Genomic DNA, 24,260 nt, shown 5'->3' with positions numbered 1-24,260 from the left:
CAAGGATTGACTTTCTCCTCTTCTGGATGCAATGTTGCCATACAGAAGCTTCTATCTTTCTCCATACAATGGCAAGTTTTCCCATGGACAAAGCAGATTTTTTTTCCCTTATTTTGGTTCAAGCTCCACCCTTATCTAGAAAACCATGACCTAGTTTAACAGTGGCCACCATACGGTTCTGAACTCCAAGTAGCTCTCAAGGCACTTTGAAAGCAGATCCTGCACTGAAATGACAACATGGCCAAAAGCTGGACAGCTTTGCAACTTGTACCCATTCTGACAAGGATGTCTGAGCCAGAGGTGCCCAAGCACAGCAGCAGCCCCCTTGCTTCAGGATATGTCTGTGTGCTCAGCCCATGGCAGAGTTTGTGGTTCCTGAAGAGTCCCAGTTCTCTCTCCCTTATAAGATGATGCTCCCAGACCTCCTCCCACACTCTGACCCACTTATCAAATGTATACAGCTCTCAGACATGAAAAGAGTTTGCCACATACTGAAATGGAGGCAAAAAGGTGCATTAATTCTTAATATTTCACGCTTTAAGCATTTTATGGATATTACAAGAGCATATTGAGAGGATATGGACAGAATATTTTTCCCAAAACAACTGAATTTTTGTTAGTCACAACAAAACTCCTATTTATGATTTAAACCTAACCAGTATGGAAGTGTGTAATACTTACACTGCCACCAAAATATTTTTAGCTGCATCACATTGACCAGGATTCCAGATGTTATGAAATCAGCATTGATGACATGCAGCTATTTTGTGTAGCGTACTGATTTGTGGAAGCAAACAAACTCCACAGTTTTGGTGGAAGTTGCAAAGCCGGTATGTTTATTACAGTGCTGGACACATGTGGGGACTGCTCCCCTCAAAAGACATGTGTACCTCTGGGAACTCCAGATCCTTTTTTATCTCTCCCTCAAATACACATGCATGCAAATTCACAATAGGTTCATATTCCTTCTATTAATTTCATGCGACGTTTGCCACTAATTCTTCTTTATCAGAAAGAATTCCTGGGTCAGTTTGCTCTCTCTCTGTCTGCCCCCCCTTATCTCTTGTCCTTTGGGTGCAGTAGTCTCTGCCTAAGCAGAGCATAGTCTTTCTATGAGAACAGGCAGTCAGACTAAACAGCTGTGTTTGCAAGCTTACGGACTTAACTCAAAGATGTACATTTCACCTAAATCAAAATTAAATTCTACTCTGGAAAATTTCCACTCTGTCTCAGTAAGAGAAAGACAGAATCTCTAATACTTACAGCCAATCATCATCATAGCCACAGCAAAGATCTTCTCCCCATCCGTGGTGGGAGCGATGTTCCCGAATCCCACGCTGGTCAGGCTGGTCATGGTGAAGTAGAGCGAGGAGATGTAGACGGAATCCTTGCTGGGCCCGCCCTCCCACTTGCCGAAGCCGGAGGTGTTGAAGCGGTAGGGAGTGCCGATGGACTCGCCCAGCTGGTAGAGCCAGCTCTCGGTGCGGATGGTGTTGGTGTCCTCGTCGATGACCTCGTAGTCACCGATGCTGTACCAGATGCAGGCCAGCCAGTGCGCCGCCAGCCCGAACACGCACACCAGCAGCACCAGCACCGCCGCCCCGTACTCGATGTAGTGGTCCAGCTTGCGAGCCACGCGACCCAGCCGCAGCAGCCTGACCACTTTGAGGGAGCTGAAGAGGCTGCTGATGCCCTGGAAGGACAAAGAACAGCAGCCATTAGGATTTCATGTGAAAGCAACAATATTTATAACTGTGGCTTCCAAAGCAACAAGGTGATCCACATAAACCAGACAGTCACCACATAACTGTAAAACACAAAAAGCTTAGTGACCCTTTCCAGGGATGAATATATGCACCCTTACCTTCATTCACTACCATTTTGTGGCTTACTCTCCCTTTTCAGATTATTTGAATAGGTTTACCAATACCTTTGTAAAAACTTCAAACGACAGGCTGTCTATTGCTTGCCAGCTGTGAATTCTTATGCAACACATCAGATGCAATGTCTCAGATATAACAGAGATTACACTATTTAGCTCAGACATATCAAAAAGATAAATAAGGCCAAAAAATACTGGCAGTACCTGGCAATTTGTAGTTTTCCTATTTCCTACAATGCATTTCCTATGACTTCACTTTCCTATACAAATTCATGCACTGATAATCAGTCCTCTGACATTTCTCATATGAACTACACAAAGCTTAAACATTTCAAATATCTCACTAATCCCCAAATTATATCCTTTTTATGACAGCTTTGATATCAATGCACTATTTCTGTGCTGAAAATAATATGGCTCCCATGAAACAGAATTAAGCCAGCATGCAGGATTTTGTATTGTTAACTTTTATACAGATTTGCACAAGAAGCCAAATTAAAAAATTCAAACCCATTTGGAGCATGAGAAGATCTGAATAGCCTATCATAAAAATCCTTCCTTTTTTTTTCTACTTCCTCTTACCAAGACTGTTTCATACATAGAAGTCTGATTAAAATTTAAGCAGACTGGTTTAATGAGTATTTCTGGAAATGCCTAATTGCATACTTCTGGTCACCAGCTTTTACTGGAAGTTTGTTTATTCCTGCATAAATACAACTGCCTCAGTATCTTAGGCTGCTTCAGTGCACTAGAAAAGATGTTTTATTAAATAATTACATAAAGTATATTGACTCATGTTCCCTGAGACTGCAGCAATATATTTTCCCTTTATTTCATGAATTTGTCATGATTACATTGACTCATTTTCAGAGACAGATGTAATTTGTTACCTGGGAACACACTAGCAATTTCTATTAAGTATCTGGACAAGATCTAATGCAACCAGGGGGTGGGGAGTAAAGAGAGAAAGAGAGATTTAAAAAAAGAAAATAAAAAGCAGCCTTCCTTTAAATCAGAGATATTTCCAGAAATCTAGAATAGAGCAAGTGAACTATTCTTTTAATTAATATCTAAGCCAAACTTTTCAAGTCACTGATACAAAAATTGCTACACAAAGTAAGTTAATTTTCATTTCCCATTCATTCCATACCCAGCTTTGTTTTGTAAACACTGGAGCAAAGCCTCAGTGCCAGTTCTGAGAATATGACACAAAAGACCTTAATTTCCAGGGGAGGGAAAGCAGGTATTTCTAAACACTCGGTATGGAGAGGAAAAGCAAAGTGGAAAATGCAAAAAATTATGACCACATTTTAGAATTGGATATACAAGTCCTGGACTGACAAGCACATTTAGTCTCTGCATTTTAAATATTCTGACATTACAACACAGCCTTCTGGCTTTTTCCCTCAGGGTTCATGCCCACTTCTCCCTGTTCTCTTTGCAAACCTTAGCAGTGAAACACTAATTTTTTTCACTTTGAGAGGTCTCCAGCAATGATGCTCTTTCAGCTTCAGTCTTAAAACTAAGCCTTTTAACCACACACTGCTTCAAAATCTCCACCCCAACATCAGAGAAAATGGTTTTATTTTTGTTCAAAAGCAGTGGTGCAAAACCTGTTCTTCAAATTAAACATATCCCTATGATTAAAAAATAAACCCCAAAAAATGCTATTTGTCAGCATGAGTCCTACCAAAGCCAAGAAATAATGATGGTTTAGGAAGGACTTAATAGCTTAGAACTTGGTTAATTCTTAATTAAAAATTAAGAATTAAAAATTAAAAATAGTCAAGGATTAGAAATACTTGGGGAAAGGAAAGAATCACAGAAGAGGAGCTCAAGAAACTGGATATGAAAATTGGGAATACTAATTAAAATACATTAAATCAGATTTTAAAAGTCTAAGGCAAAATACTTTTTTCAAGCATTCTCTTATCCTAATTTCCCTTGTGGAATTCACAAAAAGAAATTTTATTTAAAAAATTCAAATGGGATTGAACTGCATCATTTGGGAGAAACTGATTCTACCAAATTATGACTAGAGATAGAGAGAATTAGGCTTTTTGTACAAGAAGAACTTGAATATTTACGCGAAATACATACTTGATTTGGTGGCACTGGAAGGATATATTTAATATTCAAATGACTCCTAATACTCACCTAACTGCATTGCCAATGAGATCCTAAAAGTTCAGAAAAAGTTCTATTAAAAAAAAAATATTTTTATTTCAGTGTGAACAGTGTTCTCTCTTTGATTTCCTCAATGGAAAGGATTTGTCTATCCTAAATGGATCAATATCAAGAGCAAGAACTGCACAGGGAAATAATTATGCATGTAACTCTTAAAAATGTCTAAGTGAAAGAATTTCAAATGGTTACAAACAACTGAAACTTAATAGACTGTTTCACAGATTATAAAGTAAGGAAAAAAAATCAGATAGTCCTGCAATACTTTCAATCAGTACTTTTTGGCACAAGATTTAGCAAATTATACTTTAATGCTTACTGGAATGGATCTGTTGGATTGAAAAATTGACAATTTTAGATTACCACTTTCTGAAATAGAACTGTACTTTTAGATTATTGTCCCTTTTAATGCTCTTATCAGTGCAGATTATTTTTATGCTTTTATCATACAGATGGCTCCATGATGTCACGCAAAGGAGCTTGAACTCAATTTACTTCTCTTGATGCATGTACCACCCTCCTGGTCTGCTGCTCCTGCCAGTTTTGAGAGGCAGATGAAGAGACACCCAGAGATCCTTGTGCCCAAAGGAAACAGAAAAACCTCAGTTCCTGAAGAGTTAGAAATGGCACTGCATGTCCCAAGCAGTGGAGCATCCCTCACATGCTCTGCTCTAAAGGGTCACCATAAGGAATGTCTATGCGGCAGCCAGGGAAAGGACAAGGCTAAGTAATATTCCATAGAGTCCTACTGGGTCTGATTTACCCCAACACAGCTGCAACTACTGGTACTCTATCCAACAGAAAACATCCCTTGAGGCTATGCAAAAATAACTTTTTAAAAATCTGTTATATGGCCAGAATAGACACATAGTACATTTTTACTATATTTTTTTACAGAGAGAACTCGGGTGCAGTGCTCACTTCAATATGCAGCACTTGGTCAAGTATGTCAGAAAATACTGAATTTCCCACACGGTCAAGTATGTCGGAAAATACTGAATTTCACGCACACTTGTATTTCAAATGTTTTGAAGCAAGTGAGTGAGACTAAAAAATTCTACTGCTGATACCTGTGTATTGATGTTGATAAATATTTCATAGGCTGGCAGGTTTACTTTCATTGCCAGTGATGGCTGCTGCATAAAAAAAGAAAAGGTAGCCAGTCCACTCCAAACCAAAGGGCAAGCTCAAGGCACTGAGGCAGTGAAGGAATAATTCCATAGCCAGTGACTGAGCAGACTTGAATGTCAAAAGCTCTTAAAATAATAAACACAACCACTTCCCCTCCCTCTCCTTCTACACATTCTTTGCAGAGTAGAACTGTACCCCAAAAACAGAAAAACAGACCAGCCTCAGTCCCAGAGGAAAGCAGTGCCCATATTTTATATTCAAAGAAAAGGCTTCGTAAGTTTGTCCATTAAGTACTGCCAAAAGTAAATTTCCATGTATAATTTGTCATTAATTAGACTTTGTCACTATATATTGTGCACATTTACAGAGGTTTTCTCCTTTTCTGCAAGATCTATTCTACTGTGTGTGCAGCCCTTGTCTCACACTGATACCTCAGCATGTAAGCAGCCTTCTTTCCAAACACAGGATCCAGGACATCCATGTTTTGGCTCTACCTCTCAATCAGACAGTATAAGATTTGTGCTAGTACTTCCACACCCAGAAAAAGAGACAGAGGCACTGTGAAAACACAAGGGCTGTAAGCAAAACAATTACTGTTCCTTGTGTCTTTGTGGTCCAAGAACAGTAACAGTGGACACACAGTGATGGATGCTGTACAGATAAAAGCAGTTGCTGCTGTTCATTTGCCATACAAAATTGAATTCAGCTCAATTCATTGACTAATAAAAGTCCACCTAGAAAAAAATTAAAATACATGTTGTTTAAAGAACAGTAAAAAAAGTAACTGAGGTCAGCCCACCTGACCCCAAAAAATGTGAGAAATAGTTCATTTTCCATTCCAAACAAGATGCAGCATGAATAACTGCAGAAAATAACTAAAATGCTGCATTCACCCCACCTCCTACAGCTGCAGTAGCACAAGTACTTTAGTAATAGATTCAATCTACATGACAGTATTCACTTTTTAGGCCATTATTCACTTTCTACATGTTCAGAAAGAAAATGCACTTAACCCAAGCATTAAGATTTTTTTTCTAGGCTCAAAGGCAGGATAATTTACTTCCTACTTACTACCTATTTTTAAAAAGAGAAATATTCAGTATTGGCACAAATCTTTCCTAAGTTTTTCAGCACTTTTCTCTCATGTGGAACTGCTAAAGTTCAGGCTTCATCTCAGTTAATGGGAGATGCAGGAGACTAAAAGCTAACCATTAAAAGAAAGAGAATGAAACAGACAAAAAAAAAATATTTATTCCAAAAGTGGAGGCAATGAACCAAATTTATCACTACTGTGAGGCAAAAGCTACAGAAAGCACTGCCTTCTTTCTTGACACTTTATTTGAAGCCAGCCATGCCACAACCTGGTTCTGCCTATCTGCAGTAACCTGGCAGCCCTGGCAGGTCATCATTAGGACTACACATTTCCATCATTTGTCTCCTCTGCTTTTCTTAATTAGGTCTGAGAACATGACCTTTCCTACAGATGGCCATATTTAGCAACCAAGAGATGAGATAGCATTATGTGCACAGGTCAAAATCAATATCTAAGCCCTCTGGATACTGCTGTGGTTTTCAGCACTGAAGAAAACAGATCTCTAGACCCCTGAAGCTTATTTTAGTCAGACATTTGTGAGCTTGGTTAGAACTGGGGGAGAAACAGCAATAATTCATGCATTAGAGCACAGGGTGTGGGAAGAGATGGGGGAAGGCTGATTTTTCATTTGTAAAACTACGTCCATGCTTGCCTTACATGCATACATGCGCACTCACAAAAAAAGGAAAAAAACCCCAAAAAACAAACAAACAAACAAACAAAAACCAAACCAAAACCAGGAAACAAATTCTATTTTCCTTTTACTTTGAGAGGAAGAACAAGAATAAAGATAACACATAAGTAACCTAGAGAAATCCTACTTTCTGTTGTAGCAAATAAAAAATTAACCCCAATAGACAACAGTCTGCTTCCCTATGCTTCTGATTCAAAGCAGCAGTCAGTTCCTGATGCTTTTTACTTATCTCAAAGAAGCAAAACACCCAAATAATATTAAGTGTTTGTGGCATTTAATATCTCTCCATCTTTTCCAATTCTAATTCCATCCCTAATATGAAATAGACTACAGAGCAACCACTTAGCTACTCAAACAAATACCCTTTGTCATCTCATGTGACTTGCTGCCTCAGATCGATACAAGTGTGCTGAATGGGGGGAGAAGAGGAGAGTAACTGATCCCTGCCTCTGGAACATGCCTCCCTTTATACACAGTGTAAGTCTCGCTCTAACAGCAGCTTTTTGAAATAATTCAGACTCTAATATATTCAATTAGCTCTCCCTCTTGGACAAAGGCTATCACCATACATTATCACTGAAAATGTAATTCAGCGTTTTAATTCTTTTAGCCTGATCCAGATTGAATAGCTTATGTAGACTACTATTCTCTCTTTAACAGAATGATAAATCATGTCAGGCCTTTCAAAGCTATGAAGAAGTAGCCCTGAAATCCAGTAACACTCTTACTTATCTGTGACTTAGCAGAAAGACTAAGCTGAACATTTGGAGTGCAGAAGAAGAGTCAACCAGAGTCCTAACAGCCTCAGTAGAACCTACAGAGAAGTTCAACAGCAGGCAGGGGCACAGCAACACATCCTGCTCTGGAATTCTCTTTTGGTAGCGGCTATCCATCAGCAGACAGAGCAGATGTCTCTGAGCCACCAAGCTGTATGAGCCTGGGTTAAGACATGGGAAGGTAGCAGAATCAGGCTTACAGCATGGGAGAGAATTTAACCCTGAATGCCTGCAATGGCTATATACATCAACACAATCTGGAAAACTGAGGATTTTGGGGGGAAAGACAGCCTGCCCTTTCACAGGGTAGCATAAAAATGGCATGTGATGGGTAGCATGGAGGTTGTGTTCTTAAGGAAAGATAGAAAAATTCATATTTGAAAAAAAAATATGGTGAGGAGATGTGGAACAAAGCAGACAGAGAAGAGAGACACCCTCACTTGAATCCCCAAGAGTCTCTGAACAGCAAGTGCTTCTTTTGCCTACCTGGTTTATATCCTGGCTGTGCACTTTACCCCAGGAATCTGCTTTACACCATTTGCATTTCCCCCAAATACTCCTTCCACCTATCTGTCTGCTAAGGAGAGATTCCTGCCTGGCACAGCCCCCTGGGGCCATGCTGCAGAACAGAGGCACCTACAGAAGTCAGACAAGCAGCCCTCCTCCTCCAACCCTGCTTTTCCTTCCCACTGCACTCCCTCTTTTCCACAGTTCAAGGCTTCCAAGCTCCTTCTGAAGCTCCAAACACCACCTAGGAGGCACAGCAAGGACCCTCCTATGCTCCGAGGGCTTCTGGCAGGTTACAGCCCCAGCACACACCTGCCATGGGTGTGTCCTGTTTCTCAGGGAATTCTCACACAGGGACAACAACCAAGTAGATCTCCTTCATCATCCCCAACCCAAGGCCCATGTTCCAGCCCTCCCCTGCCCCACCTGGGCACAATAACCCAATTGCTCGATCCTTCCCCAGAAGCCCCAGTAGGTGTCACCCAGTCCACAGGGTCTCTCTCATCCCTCCTGGTCTACCTTCATCTCATCCAAGAACCACAATTTGCCAGCAGCTCCTCCTCTATGCCTGGATCACGCTCCCTGATACACAGCTGGGTTTGTTTTTTTGTTAAACATGACATAAAAAGTAGGTTATGACTACTTTAAAATTTCAATTAGCCATATAAAATTATTCATTCATTGCTAGATTTAGCAATAGACTCACATGCAAAACACAGCACTGCCTCACTGGACAGATTCAAATAAGAGTGGTGAGCTACTGTTTCAAACAGATTTCATATTACTCAGCTGTTTACACTTTAAAAATACTTTTAAAATTACATTTTCCAGTTTGCAAAATTCATCTAACAAAAAATCTTTCTTCATGGGTCTCAGTTTATTCCATAAAACTCTAAATATGATAATTTATTTCCTTGCCCCTTATTGCATGCAGTGGTTAAAAAAAAAAAGGGAAGTTGCATGCTTTCCAGTGTAGCTGCTTCAGTAATTCCTAAATAGCTAATTTGTATTAGCATGAGAGATTATTCCATTAACAAGGTTTAAATTAATCTATTGCAAAAGTACTGCCTCAGAGAGTTGCCAACAATTTGACCAGCAACACATTCATTTTTTCCTCTCTCAACTCTCTGTTTACTTTCCAGCTACACCACACTCACTTAGCACTAATTATCTTCATTTACTTCTATTATTCCGTATTGTATTTTTTTCTGGGACTTTGTTTATCATCATAAATTTTGGCCTTTCAAAGCTGTACATCTTCTTTGCCTACATGCTAGCTTCTCTCCTATTCATTGACTTAACTGAGCACTAGATCATTTATATTGAATATATCTTTCCTAATGATCTTTTACTACGCATTTATTTCTCTTCTACCTCAACTAATTGAGTGATACATGGTTCTCAATTTGGCATCAGCCAACAATTGATCACAGCTCTCTGCTCAAACTATATATAGCAATTACTACTACAAACTCCCTATTTCAGAGATTTATATGGTGGTGACATGACTGGATTCCACTCCTACCATGAGATTTCACAACAGCATCACATGTAATAAGTTAAATTTTTTCCAATATAAATTATATCTTATGGCATTATGGATGAAAACCACAGTATAAAATTGCTCAAGCTGACACTGCAAAAATATGCTTTGGAATTCAAGGTCTTAAATTGCACTGTTCTTGGCAAAAATTGTGGAATTTTCTTTAAGCCTGGTTTTTGTTACATTTACTGACTGATGTCTGAACACAAAAAGATAACATTATCCCCCAAAGTAGGTGGTATTTCCTTAAGTGAGGAATAACACTGATTACTGCAAAGAATTACTGACAAATGCTATTTTGATCATTTAAATTTGAAAGAGACTAACAACACATGTTTCAAGGCCTGTTTAAATTTTAGACCAATATTTTCTTTTCTTACTCAGACTAAATTGCAGTATGATGTATTCTCTTAACAATAGAAAGTTCAAGCCTAGCATTAAGTTGATTCATCAATCAGTATGAATATGGTATATTTTCTTCTGTTGAAATTCTGTCAGGTCAAGAAAATAATTAGTATTTAACTGTATCATTTGTTTCCCATGCATAAAAGCCAGGAGAAACATCCATAACTTTACTTTCATTTGGGTAACAACAGAAATTTCTCTACAGCTATTCATTTCTTCATTTGTTGAATTCTGCTCATGTCTGAATATGAAATTCTGTACTGTCTCTTTGAGCACAGCACTTGAGATCAGTCTCTTATATAATTATATGGCCTTGAACAAAGACATTAATGTTTTTTCTTTCCTCTTCCATCTGTAGAATGTGGCTATTCATACTTAAGTGCCTCTTGAATTAATTGTAGTTATTAATAGTTGTATTGATTAATAGTTAATGAATTCAAATTATTTTTATGGACAAAAATATTCTCAACCATGCAGAGAGGAGACTGGAATTCCGATTATATTGAAAAATGTGAATAGAAAATATACTAATTTTCCAAACTGCAACAAACCCAAAGAATTTTGAAATTGTCTGAAAACCACAGAAGTCACACTCAATTTTGTTTCAAGAAAATATTTTCGGTTATATCTTATAATGGAGTAATGAAGTAAATTGCAAAACAACAAGTTACTTCAAAGAAGGAAAAAAAATCCAATACCAGAATTTTTTCAAATGACTATCTGTTTGCCAAAAACATTGATCAACTCTAGTTTCATCTATTACAATTACTGGATCATTTTAAAGATGACAAAAATGGGTTCCCTATTAATCCAGAGAAAAGTAATGGGACAGTCCCAAAACTGCCCAGAGCAAAAAAAAAAAAATCTCAATATCCTATTATACAGTTTTTTACTTACTCACTGCTGCAGTTCCTGTGTCCCTTGCAAATCAATTAGTCTCCATCACAGTAATTACAACATTCTGAAGTACAAATTGACTTGTCAAGTTAGCTCCTCCATGACATTCTCAGAGTCTTCAGTGCCTTTTTTTTTAACAGAGAATGATAGCAGCCAGCAAAATAAGCAACCTTCTACCTGGTCCAATCTCCCTTCATTATAGGGACTGCAACAAAGCCAGGATTCTATTTCTTCCTGTTTGTAATCATGTATGGAAAACATCAGATTGGAGAAAATAGCAATTCATATTCTTCATCTCAGCACCACTGTTGACACTGGACATCATTTCAACTTTGGCCATTTTTTAAGAATACTCTCATTAGGACTTCAAAAAAAAAAAAATCCTGCAGCAGCCATGGCCAGCTCCTGACTCCATTGCCATGGTTCCAAGGGAATTCCCTCTAGCAGAATTAAAGTGACACAGAGATAACAGTTCAGTTTGGTTATTTGCACACTGAGCAGGGCAGCCTTGCACCTGACTTAATCCAGCTGCAAACTTCTATGGTGTATAATCCAGGGCAAGAGAGAGGTAAATTTGAACCAGCAAGAAAGAAAGGGAGTTGACCCACAAGGGAATGCTCTACACAACAGAAAAAAAAAAAAAAGATAAAAGGCAAAGCTTTTCTGCTTTCAAGATTCCTTGAATGTGGCTTTTATTTTTTTTTTCTTCACTAAAAGGCTATCTTTCTCTCTATAAGCAGTTCTTGAAACAGTGATCAGCAGATCCTGTCCCAAACCCCCTCCTGATGTGCACTGTGTTATTCTGCTGGCTTTGCTGGCAAAACCCCTCAGGTGCCATAAACCAGCCTCTGAGCCCTCAGTAGAAGCATGACAATTTTCACCAGTGGAAACTCTGCTCTAATGATCCTACAGCAATTTGTACCAGCCAAATGTCAGAAGCCACTACGGGAAATGCAGATGAACAGTCTTGAAAGGACAGCGTCAAGAAAAATCTTGATTTTTTTCTCCTTGGGCACAACAGTAGAATAACTTAAACTAACACTGTTACACTGATTAAGGAGACTGTTGAAAAGCCAGGGGAAAACTGAAGTACCAATCCGTTTTTCATTGCTACAAGGCAACACTGAGATGGAGAACCTGCAGAAATACAAACTCACACAAGAATTTCTCTGCAGAATTGCTACCATGAGTCCAAAATCATCTGAGCTCAGTTCAAGGGCTGTCACAGCCACTGGTACAGGCATCTTCCTCAGGGATGCTCTGTAGGTCACATCACCAGTCTAAAGTCAAAAAGTGTTCCTTCAGCAAAATCTTCACCAGGCTGCTTCTATCTGCCCTGGGTGAGAAAAGCTTCCTTCCTGGTTTGTTGGTTTTGGTTTTGGTTTTTTTTGGGTTGTTTTTTTGTCTCTTGCTTTGTTTATTTTTAATTTTATTTGTTATTTTACTCCTTCTGTATGAATGTCAGAACCTGACATATGGCCACTCCTCCCATCGCTCTATCAGTGTTGCAGCAAAGTAATTTGTGAAAGCCCTGCAGAATAATCTGCAGTCTGGGTCTTTCAGATGGCAAACAAACACTTAAGGACAGGTCTCACAAGGCTTTTTTGCTTGATCTAATTTGTGTTATTTCAGTCTGTAGCTTGATATAAAATGAAAACTTCTCTAGGGAATTAAATATCAAATAACATCACATTTTTTCCACTGCATTTTAATAGTTTGCCTACCTGTCCTCAGTTATTGAGAAAACCACTTTAAATTTTATAAAAAATAGTGTAATTTTTAAAAAGTAAAGTGATTTGGTTTTGCCTATATTTCACTTGGCATAGTTTTCTTTTGATATATAGGCTGTCCTTTGTAAATGGGCATATTTTAAAGGAAGTCATAAAATTTAAATTTTACAGGCTAAAATTTAAATACCAAGTCCTGATGGGGTAGGTATGTAAATTCCTCTCCTTCTCTGGAAGTATTCAAACCCACCTGGATGTGATCCAGTGCAACCTGCCCTGGGTGAATCTGCTTTAGCAGCTGGGTTGGAGTAGGTGATCTCCAGAGATCCCTTCCAAACCCAGCCACCCTGCAATCTTGTGATTCTGCATCTTACAGCTTTTAGCATGGGTCACAGATAAACTCAGAGTCATAACCAGCTGATGATTTTATAACATGTAACCAGAAAGCAGATTTCTGGAATCCTCTTTAAGATTTTATTAAAAATTCATTAACTCTCTGAACTATTTAGGCGGGGAACTTTAATGTATTTACCTTAGGAATATTTTCTTGGCAGACTGATCCAAAAAAACAAGCAGTTAAAAAATACCAGTTTTCTGGATTTAAGTGTCTAAATGTTAGTTCTTTTGCTAGATTGTGATCTACTCCCAGAAAAATTAAGAACTAAGGAAGAGTCTAGATTTCCAGATTTCTCCCCACTCTTTCATTTAATTATGAAATTACCAAACAAGCACCTTCAATTGCTTCACCTTCCTCTAAAAATGCTGTTGCCAAACAATGCTGCACACATCACCAGGTATCCACACAGTGCTTTCTGGTGCTCTAAGAAGATTCAGTGAGTCACTGCCTGCCTCTTTGCCACCTGCCTCAGTGTACTAGAAGCAGCTGAGAAATGTGTATTTTATTTCCCAGTTGTTCCTGTGCAGAACTGGCATTAGCAGAACTGCCCTGATCAGTCATCAGTGAAAGCAAGCATAGCCTGCCCCAATAAACTGTCCTGACACACAGCTCAAACTATTCCTGCTAAGTCAGATGGAGCAGTTTTCCTCAGAGCTGTACAAATTATATCTTATGGCATTATGGACAAAAACCACAGGATGAAATTGTGGACAGCAGCACCTGTACAAAGGTGCTGCTGTCTGCCTCTACCTGTCTTCCTGAACCCTGAGGGTGCAGAAAGAAGGAAAATAAACATGGATTTTTAACACCAAAAACTACAGCAGAAATTAGAGAATGAGCCTTCTGGCTAGGATTCATAAGCAAACTTCTGTGCATACTGTGGGTGGCTACAGACAGACATATGTACAGTAATTCAATAAATTTAAAAACATACATTTCTTCTGTCCTGCACCTCCCCCCCAACCATTGAGTAATAATTAATGAATGGAAATGGAAGTGGAAGTGGTGTACTGACCTCATCAACATTCTCAAATGCATTGATGACATCATAAGGCAGGCAGGAGAGCAGGTCAATCACAAACCAGGTCTTCAGGTAATTCATGCGGATCAGCTTGGGGTCAGAGATCACCTCCCCTGCCGGCCCCACAAAGGTGGTGTGGAAATTGAGCACAATGTCAACCAGAAAAATGACATCTACAATGCTGTCCACTACTAGCCATGCCACGTTGTTCTGCTTGGTTTTAAAGGAGACATTGTAAGGGACCAAAATAGCAGTGTAGAAGGTTAAAATCAGGATGATCCAGTCCCAGGTAGTCTTGAATACACAATAATGCAAAATTATATGCGGTGGAGTCTTTGGTGCCTCTTGTTTGTACTGTGGGAGGATTTCAGAACCCAGCTGCAATACCTGTAGTCAAGAGAGATTTGAGAGGAAAAAGAAAACATGCTTAATTTTTTCACACTAGATTCTCAAGCTCAGTACAACAGTTCATAAAAATTCATGTCCATTAACTCCTTTTATCACCATCAAATGGATGGCAAGCCAAGAAAAGTATTCTGTTACACAAATCAGCATCAAACTAAGAACAGTTGTTTCTTTTAATGCCATTAATTATTTCTTGACACTAAGTCTAACGTGTGGAGTCTCCAAGACAAACAGAGAAGAGAGAACCCCTTCAGCTATCTAGACAGACGAGACAGAAAAATGATGGACAAGAACAGGCAGGAAGGCCAGAGTGAAAAGAAATTGATGGCAAAACCACAACTGAGAACAACTGAGAACCACCAAACTGGAACAACTGAGTTCCAGTCCAGTAGCAGGACCACTGGACCACATTTTTTTCAACATTGGCTATTTAACTCTTCACTATACACTGTCTGAAATAGTCTTATACTACAATCTATCATCAATGCACAGGCCTCCCTTCCTCTTTTCTGGGCTGTGCAGGTCCAAAGCCCACTGATGTAGCTGCAGCTCTCTTCACAGAGAGGAGGCAGGCACAACTTCCCAAGGATATTTCCTGAGAATTGCAGCAAGGAACCTCAGAGAAAGAGAAAACAATTCTTATCTCTATTCTCTGCTCCTGTTGTTTTTGGACATGTGGAATGTGTTAAGAAGATTGTTTACCTAAAGAGATTTAGTAATTAAATTCTAGTAATAGTTGTTTATATTAATTAACCAATCACTCAAAGCTGTGTCCTGGCTGTCTAGAGACAATCACAGGTTTTTCTTCAGTATCTATCTTTTATATAGTATAGTATTAATATAATATAATATAATATCATATCATATCATACCATATCATATCATATCATATCATACCATTTTAATAAAGCAATTATTCAACCTTCTGAATCAATAGAGTCAAATACCAATCATTCCCTGCATCAAGGGCACACTACTTTTCGATACACGGATATCTATCATTAGACTCAATAAACTAATTTGGGACTTCACCTTTTCATTCAGAGAAGTTCAATGATGATGTAGAATCACTGGTGGTGTAGAATCACAGAAAGACAGAATCATTAAGGCTGGGAAAGACCCTAAGATTGTTGAGTCCAACAGTTAACCCAGTACTACCATGTTCTCCAACAAACAAGTTGGAGAACTTCTCCCAAGTGCCACATCCACACACCTTTTGAACACTTCTTGGTGCAGTAATGCCACTATTCCCTGCGAAATCTGTTCCAATGCTTGACAACCCTTTCAGTGAAGAAAATATTCCTAATATCTAATCTTAATCTCCCCTGGTGCAACTGGAGGCCATTTCCCCTGGTCCTGTCACTTGTTATCTGGAGGAAAATCTTCCCCAGATTCCCCTTCGCTACAACCTCCCTTCAGGCACTTGTAGAGAGGGGATGGTCCCCCCTGAGCCTCTTTTTCTCCTGGCTAAACAATCCCAGCTCTCCCATCTGCTCCTCATCAGACTCGTTCTCTGCACCCTTCACTGCCTTCTTTGCCCTTCCTCAGACACGCTCCAATGCCTCAATGTCCCTGGCTGTGGGGCCTCCAGACTGAGTGCAGGATTTAGGGGACCTGCCAAGGCACACTGTTGAGTGTAGGTCTGAATTCAGAAAAGCACTTTTGCAGAAGATGATCTGCCAGCATGTATTTTAAACCCTGGACCTCAAGCTGAGCACATGCTGACACTGAGCACTGTTTTGCATAACTGCAGTCTCAATCAATGCTGCCCATTTTATGTCTGTTCTCTCTCCAGTTCTGCCCACTGCTGCAAAAACAATACTATCATGTATGTAATTCTTGGGAACTCAAGTTTCTTTCACATAGCTATGAATAAAAATGTGTTTGTTTATGTATTCACCCACTATACATGAGAGTGAAACCAACATCAAGAGCCTGTGTCCAAATAAAGAGAAGTTAAATTTTAAAGCACATTTTACCCTGGATGAATTATGAATGAAAATTGAAAGAAACATGAAAGGCTTGCTTGATTGAAATGTGTTTGGTAATGCCAAACTCACAGAACCTGTGAGAAGTATTTAGGAGAATGGTTCCTTTTTCACATTTATTTACACATAGTTCAGAGCAATAGGAAGCAGGGAAGGAAATTAAATGTCTGTTTTTCTCTGGGAAAAGATAAGACAACACAGCTAGAATAGAAGGATGTCATCCTTTCATTCTCCTTATCTCAGCTTTTTTAATGTCTGTTACTTAGACATGGATTTTATCTCCAGGCTTTTCTGAGTGCCTTTTTTTTTCTTTTTTTTTTTCTTTTTTTTTTCTTTTTTTGTGAACTAGTGATATTTTTTCCAACAGTTTCAGCCAAAGGGGACAAAAGAAAACGATCGGCTACACAAGATCTACTTGGACAAAACAGTCTCAGATGAAATTCCCTGCTGCTTTGAAGCTCACATAATCACTTACTCGTGTACACAACAGGGGTCAGACACTGTCAGAGCACAGCTCCTCACACACGTGTAAATGAGAATGAGAATTGCAAGCCTGCTGACTTTGAGCCCAGTATGTTCTCCTGACGAGAATTAACATGACCTGCTCTGACAGACCTGCATGTTACCACAGAGGCATTAAGAGTTTGAAAAAAAATTTGATTTTTAAAAAAATAAGAGGACTGTATTTTTTTAGTGAGTGTCTAGAATGACAGCAAAGAGGAGAAAGGAACATTTCTCCAGCAGACCCAACCAGGACTCAGACATGTTCACTGCAGTATTACACAGTCTATTGATGCTGACCCTGATTCATGCATGCTCTCCATACGACCAAAATAAAAGGGAAATAAGCTGTCCTGTGCTGAGAGGAGCTGCAAGCAGCACAAGGCACATACAGGGTCTCTTCCCTGCAGGAGACACTGGCCAGCCCATGCAGTCCCCAAAAGCCCCTGGTGTGATGGAAGAGGCAGAGGTTGTGTATTGAGTCCATGTGTGTACTCAGAGCATCCATCATTCCCTTCAGGGTTTGTTTGCAGTCCCAGTGACAGATGTTGGGAAGTCTTTTCCCAGCAAAAGCTCTAGCCCAAATCAATATTGCAAATATCTCCTGCCCTCCCTTTTGCACATTGCAGCTGTACCTGAATCACTTGGAGAGCAATGAGTTACTACTGGCTTTCATGAGGCTCTGCATGAGCAGCAGCTCTAACATAGGATCTTGAGCCTGAAATATACTTCACTGGGCAAGGAGAATCCTCTGCAATCCTCACTCACTGGAATAACTGATCAGCAAAACCAAGCACCTCCATCACACAGTAACATTTTTCATTTAGCAGGATTTCAGTTCTACTACTGAGATTTTACTGGTGTGGGGAGACCGCATCACCCTTCAAATGCAGCAGGAAAGCATAATTGCTTCTTCTGCAATCACAGGCCTACTACAGCTTTTTTTTTTTTAGCCCCTGGTATTACATGAGCAAGTCCAATATTTTGGTAACTATTCTAATCAGCATAGGAACCTCAACCATGAAAAACTGAAAAAACAAATTGTTTGCTCTTGTCAGGTGGTTCTTATCTATACATACATAAGTTATAGCTTGAGAAGTGCATGATGCACTCCATTTTGGTCACTGCTGCTCTCTTTGTACACCAAGAATTTGTGGAAATTTTGCATCAACAGAACTAAATTTCCTGAAAAATATACCAATGTATACCTGCATACCCAATTAGGGGGAAAGGCAAGAACAATCTCTGTTTGGCAAAAAAGAAGGGACTAAATTATGGCGTATATTGTTTTGCTGTAAATAGAAAGAAACCAAAAAAATAACGCCAATGGAACTGTAAGGATGTAAAACTGAACTGAAAGCAGAAAAAACAGTCTTCTAGTTCCAATTTGTTAAGACAATAAACTGCTGCTTCAGTGTTTTAAAATGTCATCACCAAATACAAAGCACTCTCTCCTTACTTGTTTGAGATTCAAGGGCTATAGCATGGAAAATAAAAGGATTGATGACTGATTGATTTCCTTTCCTTCCTATTTAGAAAGTAAACATACTCTAAACTATCTAAATAGCTAGGGACCTTACAAATAAGTCTTGTGAACTTCTGTTACCCCCCTGGAGTCTCTGGAGAAGCCCTAGCAATGGTTATTTAAAGAGATAGTGGCTTTAGTTGGTCTCCAGCAGAAGGATGTGCACCAGCACTGTGGGCATGAATCCTGAATAGAGGCATCAAGGAATGACACAGGGATTCCAATCACTCACCAGATGGGGAAAGCCACCTGCAGAAAGCCAGAGGTGCCTCCAGTCCTCTTTTTGGGTGGGATGGTGGTGACAAATTCTAGCCTGGGCTCCCTCTCACTACATCACTAACACACACCTTTGTAAAACCAGCCCATCTTGCTGGCACTGCTGGAGATGATTTCACAGCCTGAGGTGAAAGAAGGGCACTGCTCCAGCTCACACTATCTCTCCCAGCAGAGGCAACTTGCTTTGCACACTGGCAAAAGTCTCACAGTGCCTGGCAGTGCCAGCCAGGAGCTCTCAAAGGCACCAAATTCTTCATTTCACTGAAGGAAGAGAAACACGCCTACAACAAAGCTTAATCTCAGAGAACAAACGTGTCTTTATTATAAAGCACAACGAAAGAGCTCAGTACTGCACAGAAACCATGGAAGGAGGTCCACAGAGCTTAGTGCTAAAGACCAAGGTTTTGGTAGGTCACTGCACTGGAAGTTACAAGAGCTCCTTGCTCCACTTTTCACACCAAGGGCCACACCAAGGCTATTTCCTCACCATCCTCCCCCCACACACACCACCCCTGGGTCACCTGGAGATTCAGAGCCATAAACCCCACTCTCTCTGCACCCTCCAGCAAACCCAGGTCCATGCAAAGTTCCTTCTGCCCTATTCCAAAGTGCTCCTGCTGCACTTCAGCCCCTAGGGAGAGCAGCGCCAACCTGAGACAGGTTTGCTGAAGTAGTCAGGTGTGGTTACACACCCACACAAACTAATCACATTCAAACTGCTTGTAAAGCTACTTCTCCTGGAGAGGAAAAAAACCAAACCCCAAGAGAGTGATATAAAAGTAATCATGAAGAAAATGTACACAACTATATAAACTAATATGCTGAGCTTCCTTTCATGTGCACGGGACAATTTGATTACTACAATTTCCTGAATAATTGAAACAGCTCTGGTTTTGGAAGATTTTTCACTATTATACAGTTTTATCATGGTAAAAGAAATACTTATTTCTGAAACTTATTAATGAAAGTATCATTTCAGTTAGTTATTATTCATGAGATAATGCAGCTGTATTATCTGCATTTATTATTTGTGGTAATGATGCATGATGCTTTAATAGCTCTCTAACACTGGAGAATTTTATTCCAAGAACAGAAATGCCAAATTTCATCACGGGTTTTATAAGACTGTATTCTTTTTTAAACACAGCGAATTTTTATTTAAATCCTATTTTTTTTTACAAAATGGTGAATATATCCCAAGTCAGGAGTCATAAATTGCATCAAATGTGGTTACAATGATTTATTTATTTTTATGACAGTATGACTGGGGGGCAAAAAAAAAGCTAACACAAACACTCACTCATTTCCAGCTTAATCTCTCCGTTTCATGCTTTCAATTGCACCTATTTACTTTCTCTCACTCTCCTTTGCATTTTGTTTTCCCAAGCAGTGACACAAATTGCTCCCAAACTAAGGGCTAGGTGCTAATGCTCAATATTTTGATTGGCAGTTTTCATGGCAGTTGAAAGTTCCCGGTAAATAATGTTAAAAAAAACCTGGCAGAAGTTCCATTCTTAAGCAGTGCTGCTAAGCACCATTATAATTTCTCTGCTTTTATTTCTCATAACTATATTTTTTTTAATTTTGACAGAGTCTTGTTTGCCCAGAACTGCCTGGCAAAGGTGCAGAACACATCAGCTAAGACCACAGGTGCAGATGACACACGTACTCATTCAGCTGTGACCAGCAAGAACCATCCCTACAATCAGCTCCTTGGTGATTAAGCAACAGAAATGCATCAGCTACTTTTACAAACTCCTATTGCAAAATGTTGTCTCACAGTTACCTAACACCTTTGTGTTAATTGCATAATTAATTTGAGTAGTTTTCATATGACTGCTATTAGAAAAGTCAGGCCAAAAAAAAAAAAATCTGTGCCTACTGGCAAAAGTCAGAGACTGAAGCTTCACAGACACTGCTTGTATTATCCATGGCCTGTTAGTCTGTCGCTAACACCTTTCTTAAACTGTTCCATAAACAATAAAAAATTGTAAGCTGTTGTGGCAGGCTCCAACACCTTGCTCTACTCAGGTTCTGGGACGCAAGAGTCTCCCAAGACATCCAAATATATAAGTGATAAATAACTAAGAGCAACACAAATAACACTGCAATAAACATGGAGCCTTCTCACACAAACAAGATTGATGTGAAATGTCATAGTGAGTAGCAAAGGAAAAATGATGACTTTTAAAATTTCAGATAGACTACTGAAGGGATGAAGAAAAGAAAAAATATTGAAAATACAACAGGGAACTGTTAGAGATCCCATATTCAATATTATCAAAAAACCTTTGCAGAATAAGAAGCCTGGCACTCATATATCTTCAAATAAAGAAAGGTGGTCTTGTCTGTATGATCATCTGCACTCTTCTCTGTAGTGTAGTTCTATTGGCTTAAATGGAATTACAGCAGGAAAAAAAGCTACCTAACATCACAGCTGGGGCTAATGTTCTTTGTAAAATTATGACTGCAATATTCAGTCAGCAATTAAAGAAACTCATTTCAGACATGTAAACTATACACTTGCCCTTTATTATTTGTAATGAATCAACTGGCTGTGCCAGTAAGAATACTTGCAAAGACTTGTTGAGCACATGGACTTGCAAAAAGTTTCAGTAACATGCAGTTACTGACGTCCAGACTGTTGCCAAACAGAATAACCTCAGACCCTTTGTCTTACACTTTGCTGCCTACATTTTAGCATTAACTAAAATTCAAGGGTAGAGACCTAAAGAGAAGAAAGGATTATTTGATATGAAGTCCTGAGTAGGATTAGGAGGAAAACTGTTCCAAATCCCAGGACACTAAAGCAACCTCAGGGTGGACATGTGTTAATTGCATGGTGTTCCTCCAGTACAGTGTCTGTGTGAATGTCCCCTGTGCTAGTATGATCCATGTTATTTCTCTGCTCCAACAGAAGCTGGTTTCCCCTTCTTGAGTTATTCTGTATTAAATACTGACTAGGTAAGATCCTGTCTGCATGAATTTTGCCATTATACATGATAAGAAGACAGTGACTTTTAGTTTGCACAGGAACTGAAACGTATACAACAGAACCAGCAGAGTGTACTACAACTGACTATGTGGACACCCCATGGAACCCATCAACACCTTACACCTCCAGCTGCACAGGAAGATCAAGAATTATTGCCAAGCTGCTGCCATGGCATTCACAGCAGGAAGTGCCATGTGATATTGGCTGTGCTGTCATTAACACCATGTCAAACCTCTCCCCAGGCTGTTTTAACACCAGGGAGACCCTGCTACTGGCCCAGGAGACAGCTACAGGAAACTTGGGACAGTCTCTCCCCCTCGTGGCGAAAGCCCTCAAACCCTAAGTGCTTCAAGGGGCCTTCTCTGCCTGCAGCTTATCTCAAACCTTTGAGACGCTACTTAAATCACAAGGTTTCACTTTCCTAACCTCCCTGCAGTGCTGCTTGTGGCATGTTACAACTGTTCTGTCCATAAAAGCAGTAACTTAAACATAGGTTTTAACCAGTTGGTAATGCAGGGTTGGGATCCCACTGAAAAGTAACTAGTTACTGAAAAGTAATAACTTGATTCAGAGAATAACCCTGCCATGGATTCTCCAGGATTTCCTTGTGTACTAGACTGAGTTTTTCTCACCTCAGTTTTACATAAGTAGATAGTCCAAGATTCTACTCTTATTAAGATCCTCAGAAGAATGGAAATTAAACAAGAAAATATTATTTTAATAACACCTTTCTAAGACTTTGCTAAGATATGGAACACAACACTACAATTAGGTTACATGAAGTCTTTGGGACACCTCCTTTCCTTCTGCCGTCATAGGACACATTTGACAGCACATGAACCAGATTCTCAGGGCAGGGAGGACTGACAGTTCTTGGCTCACACAGAGATGACATACTCACAAAGGCTAAAAACATTTCTTTACAGCCTCCTGGGGAAAGCAAAAATTACCTCAGCAAGTCTTGAGTGCTTGTGAACGTTCTCTCCTTTCTGCACGCTGGGAGCAAGCTGCTGCAGCACCCCTCGGCTGCTCGTGAGGGCACGTGTCAAGCGGGCAAACTTCCCCCAACCTTGAGAAAACATGCAAGATTAGACACACATTACCAGAAAAAGCTGCAAGTGTACCTCATAAAACCTCTTATATGACTAAAGAGAGAAAAAGTTGTTAAAACAGAGCATTCTGCTTTAATATTGACCAGAAGGGAGTATAACTGAACCAAGTGGCAGATAAAAGGTGTCAGCATGGTACAGTAATAAAACCCATGACTGCTGTGACTTTGTATTCAATGACTCTACAAAAGTACTGCCATGTGAACTGCATATTTTGCAAGGATAAATGTCCACTATACAATAATCTCATATTAAATCTAATGATCAGATTTGGATCTCACAGCACTGCAGAAGACACTTCAGACTAATCAAGATGTAAGGCTAGAGTCATGCACAATGAAAATTACAGTTGTCTGCAACAGAAGTGAATCTAGCCTCAGATGCATCAAGCATAGATCTGGAATAAGCAGAGAAATATACATAAGATAATAAAAAGTAGAGCAGAAAAGCAAAACAAAACCATTAATTTTACTCTCTCTAAACAAAAGGGGGAATATACTAATAGATTTTCTCAAACACAAATTAAACATTTAGCAGCTTCTGGCAGAGAAGTCATATGCTGAATTTTAATTCAGCGTATTTTTTACAGTGATTTCAAATATCCCTGAAAATAGAAGACCTTCAGTAACAGTCACAACAGCTAGCTAGAACTATAATCTTTATGAGCAGTACTTTGCCATAACAGATAGGCAGAGTATACATCTGGATATTTTTGGTATACTGAAAGGAAGAAACAGTGCATTTAGTCCCAGCCTTGAAAAACGCTAGCACCACCTGGGAGCTCTTGAGCTCCTACCCCTCATCACCAACTCCAACTAAGGATGCTTAGCACTATGAAGATTCAGTTTATAATGAGAACCTGGCTGCCTACACAGCTTTCTTGTAGAACCCTTTTAGGTACTGGAAGGTGCTATGAGGCGTCCTTGGAGTCTTCTCCTCTCCAGGCTGGGCACACACAACTCTCCCAGTCTTGTCTGCACAGCAGAGGCGCTCCAGCCCTCTGAGCATCTTTGTGGCCCTCCTCTGAACTCGCTCCACAGGTCCTTCTTACACTGGGGACTCGGAGCTGAGTGCAGTACTGCTCGTGGGGTCACACAGGATTCCTTTGATACATCCCAGGATACACCTGGCATTATGAGCTTCAAGTGCACCTGGCCCAGTCACGCCCAGCCTCTCCCCCGGCCCAGGGGCAGGGCTTGGCAGG

The 24,260-nt window shown here is 39.7% G+C and overlaps 1 protein-coding gene across 1 annotated transcript in view; it reads right to left on the bottom strand.

The window, feature by feature from the left end:
* Nucleotides 1-24,260, bottom strand: part of KCNH1 (potassium voltage-gated channel subfamily H member 1) — a 162,862-nt gene that overhangs the window by 121,998 nt on the left and 16,604 nt on the right. The window contains exons 4-6 of the mRNA XM_005416174.2: nt 22,898-23,016; nt 14,252-14,644; nt 1,264-1,693 (exon numbers count right to left, since the gene is read on the bottom strand). Coding sequence (XP_005416231.1) covers nt 1,264-1,693; nt 14,252-14,644; nt 22,898-23,016 — 942 coding nt within the window. The remainder of the gene's footprint in view (nt 1-1,263; nt 1,694-14,251; nt 14,645-22,897; nt 23,017-24,260) is intronic.

The sequence above is a fragment of the Geospiza fortis genome, unplaced genomic scaffold (assembly GCF_000277835.1).
Source record: "Geospiza fortis unplaced genomic scaffold, GeoFor_1.0 scaffold41, whole genome shotgun sequence".
Classification (NCBI taxonomy): Eukaryota; Metazoa; Chordata; class Aves; order Passeriformes; family Thraupidae; genus Geospiza; species Geospiza fortis.
This window is presented reverse-complemented; position numbering and strand designations above follow the sequence as displayed.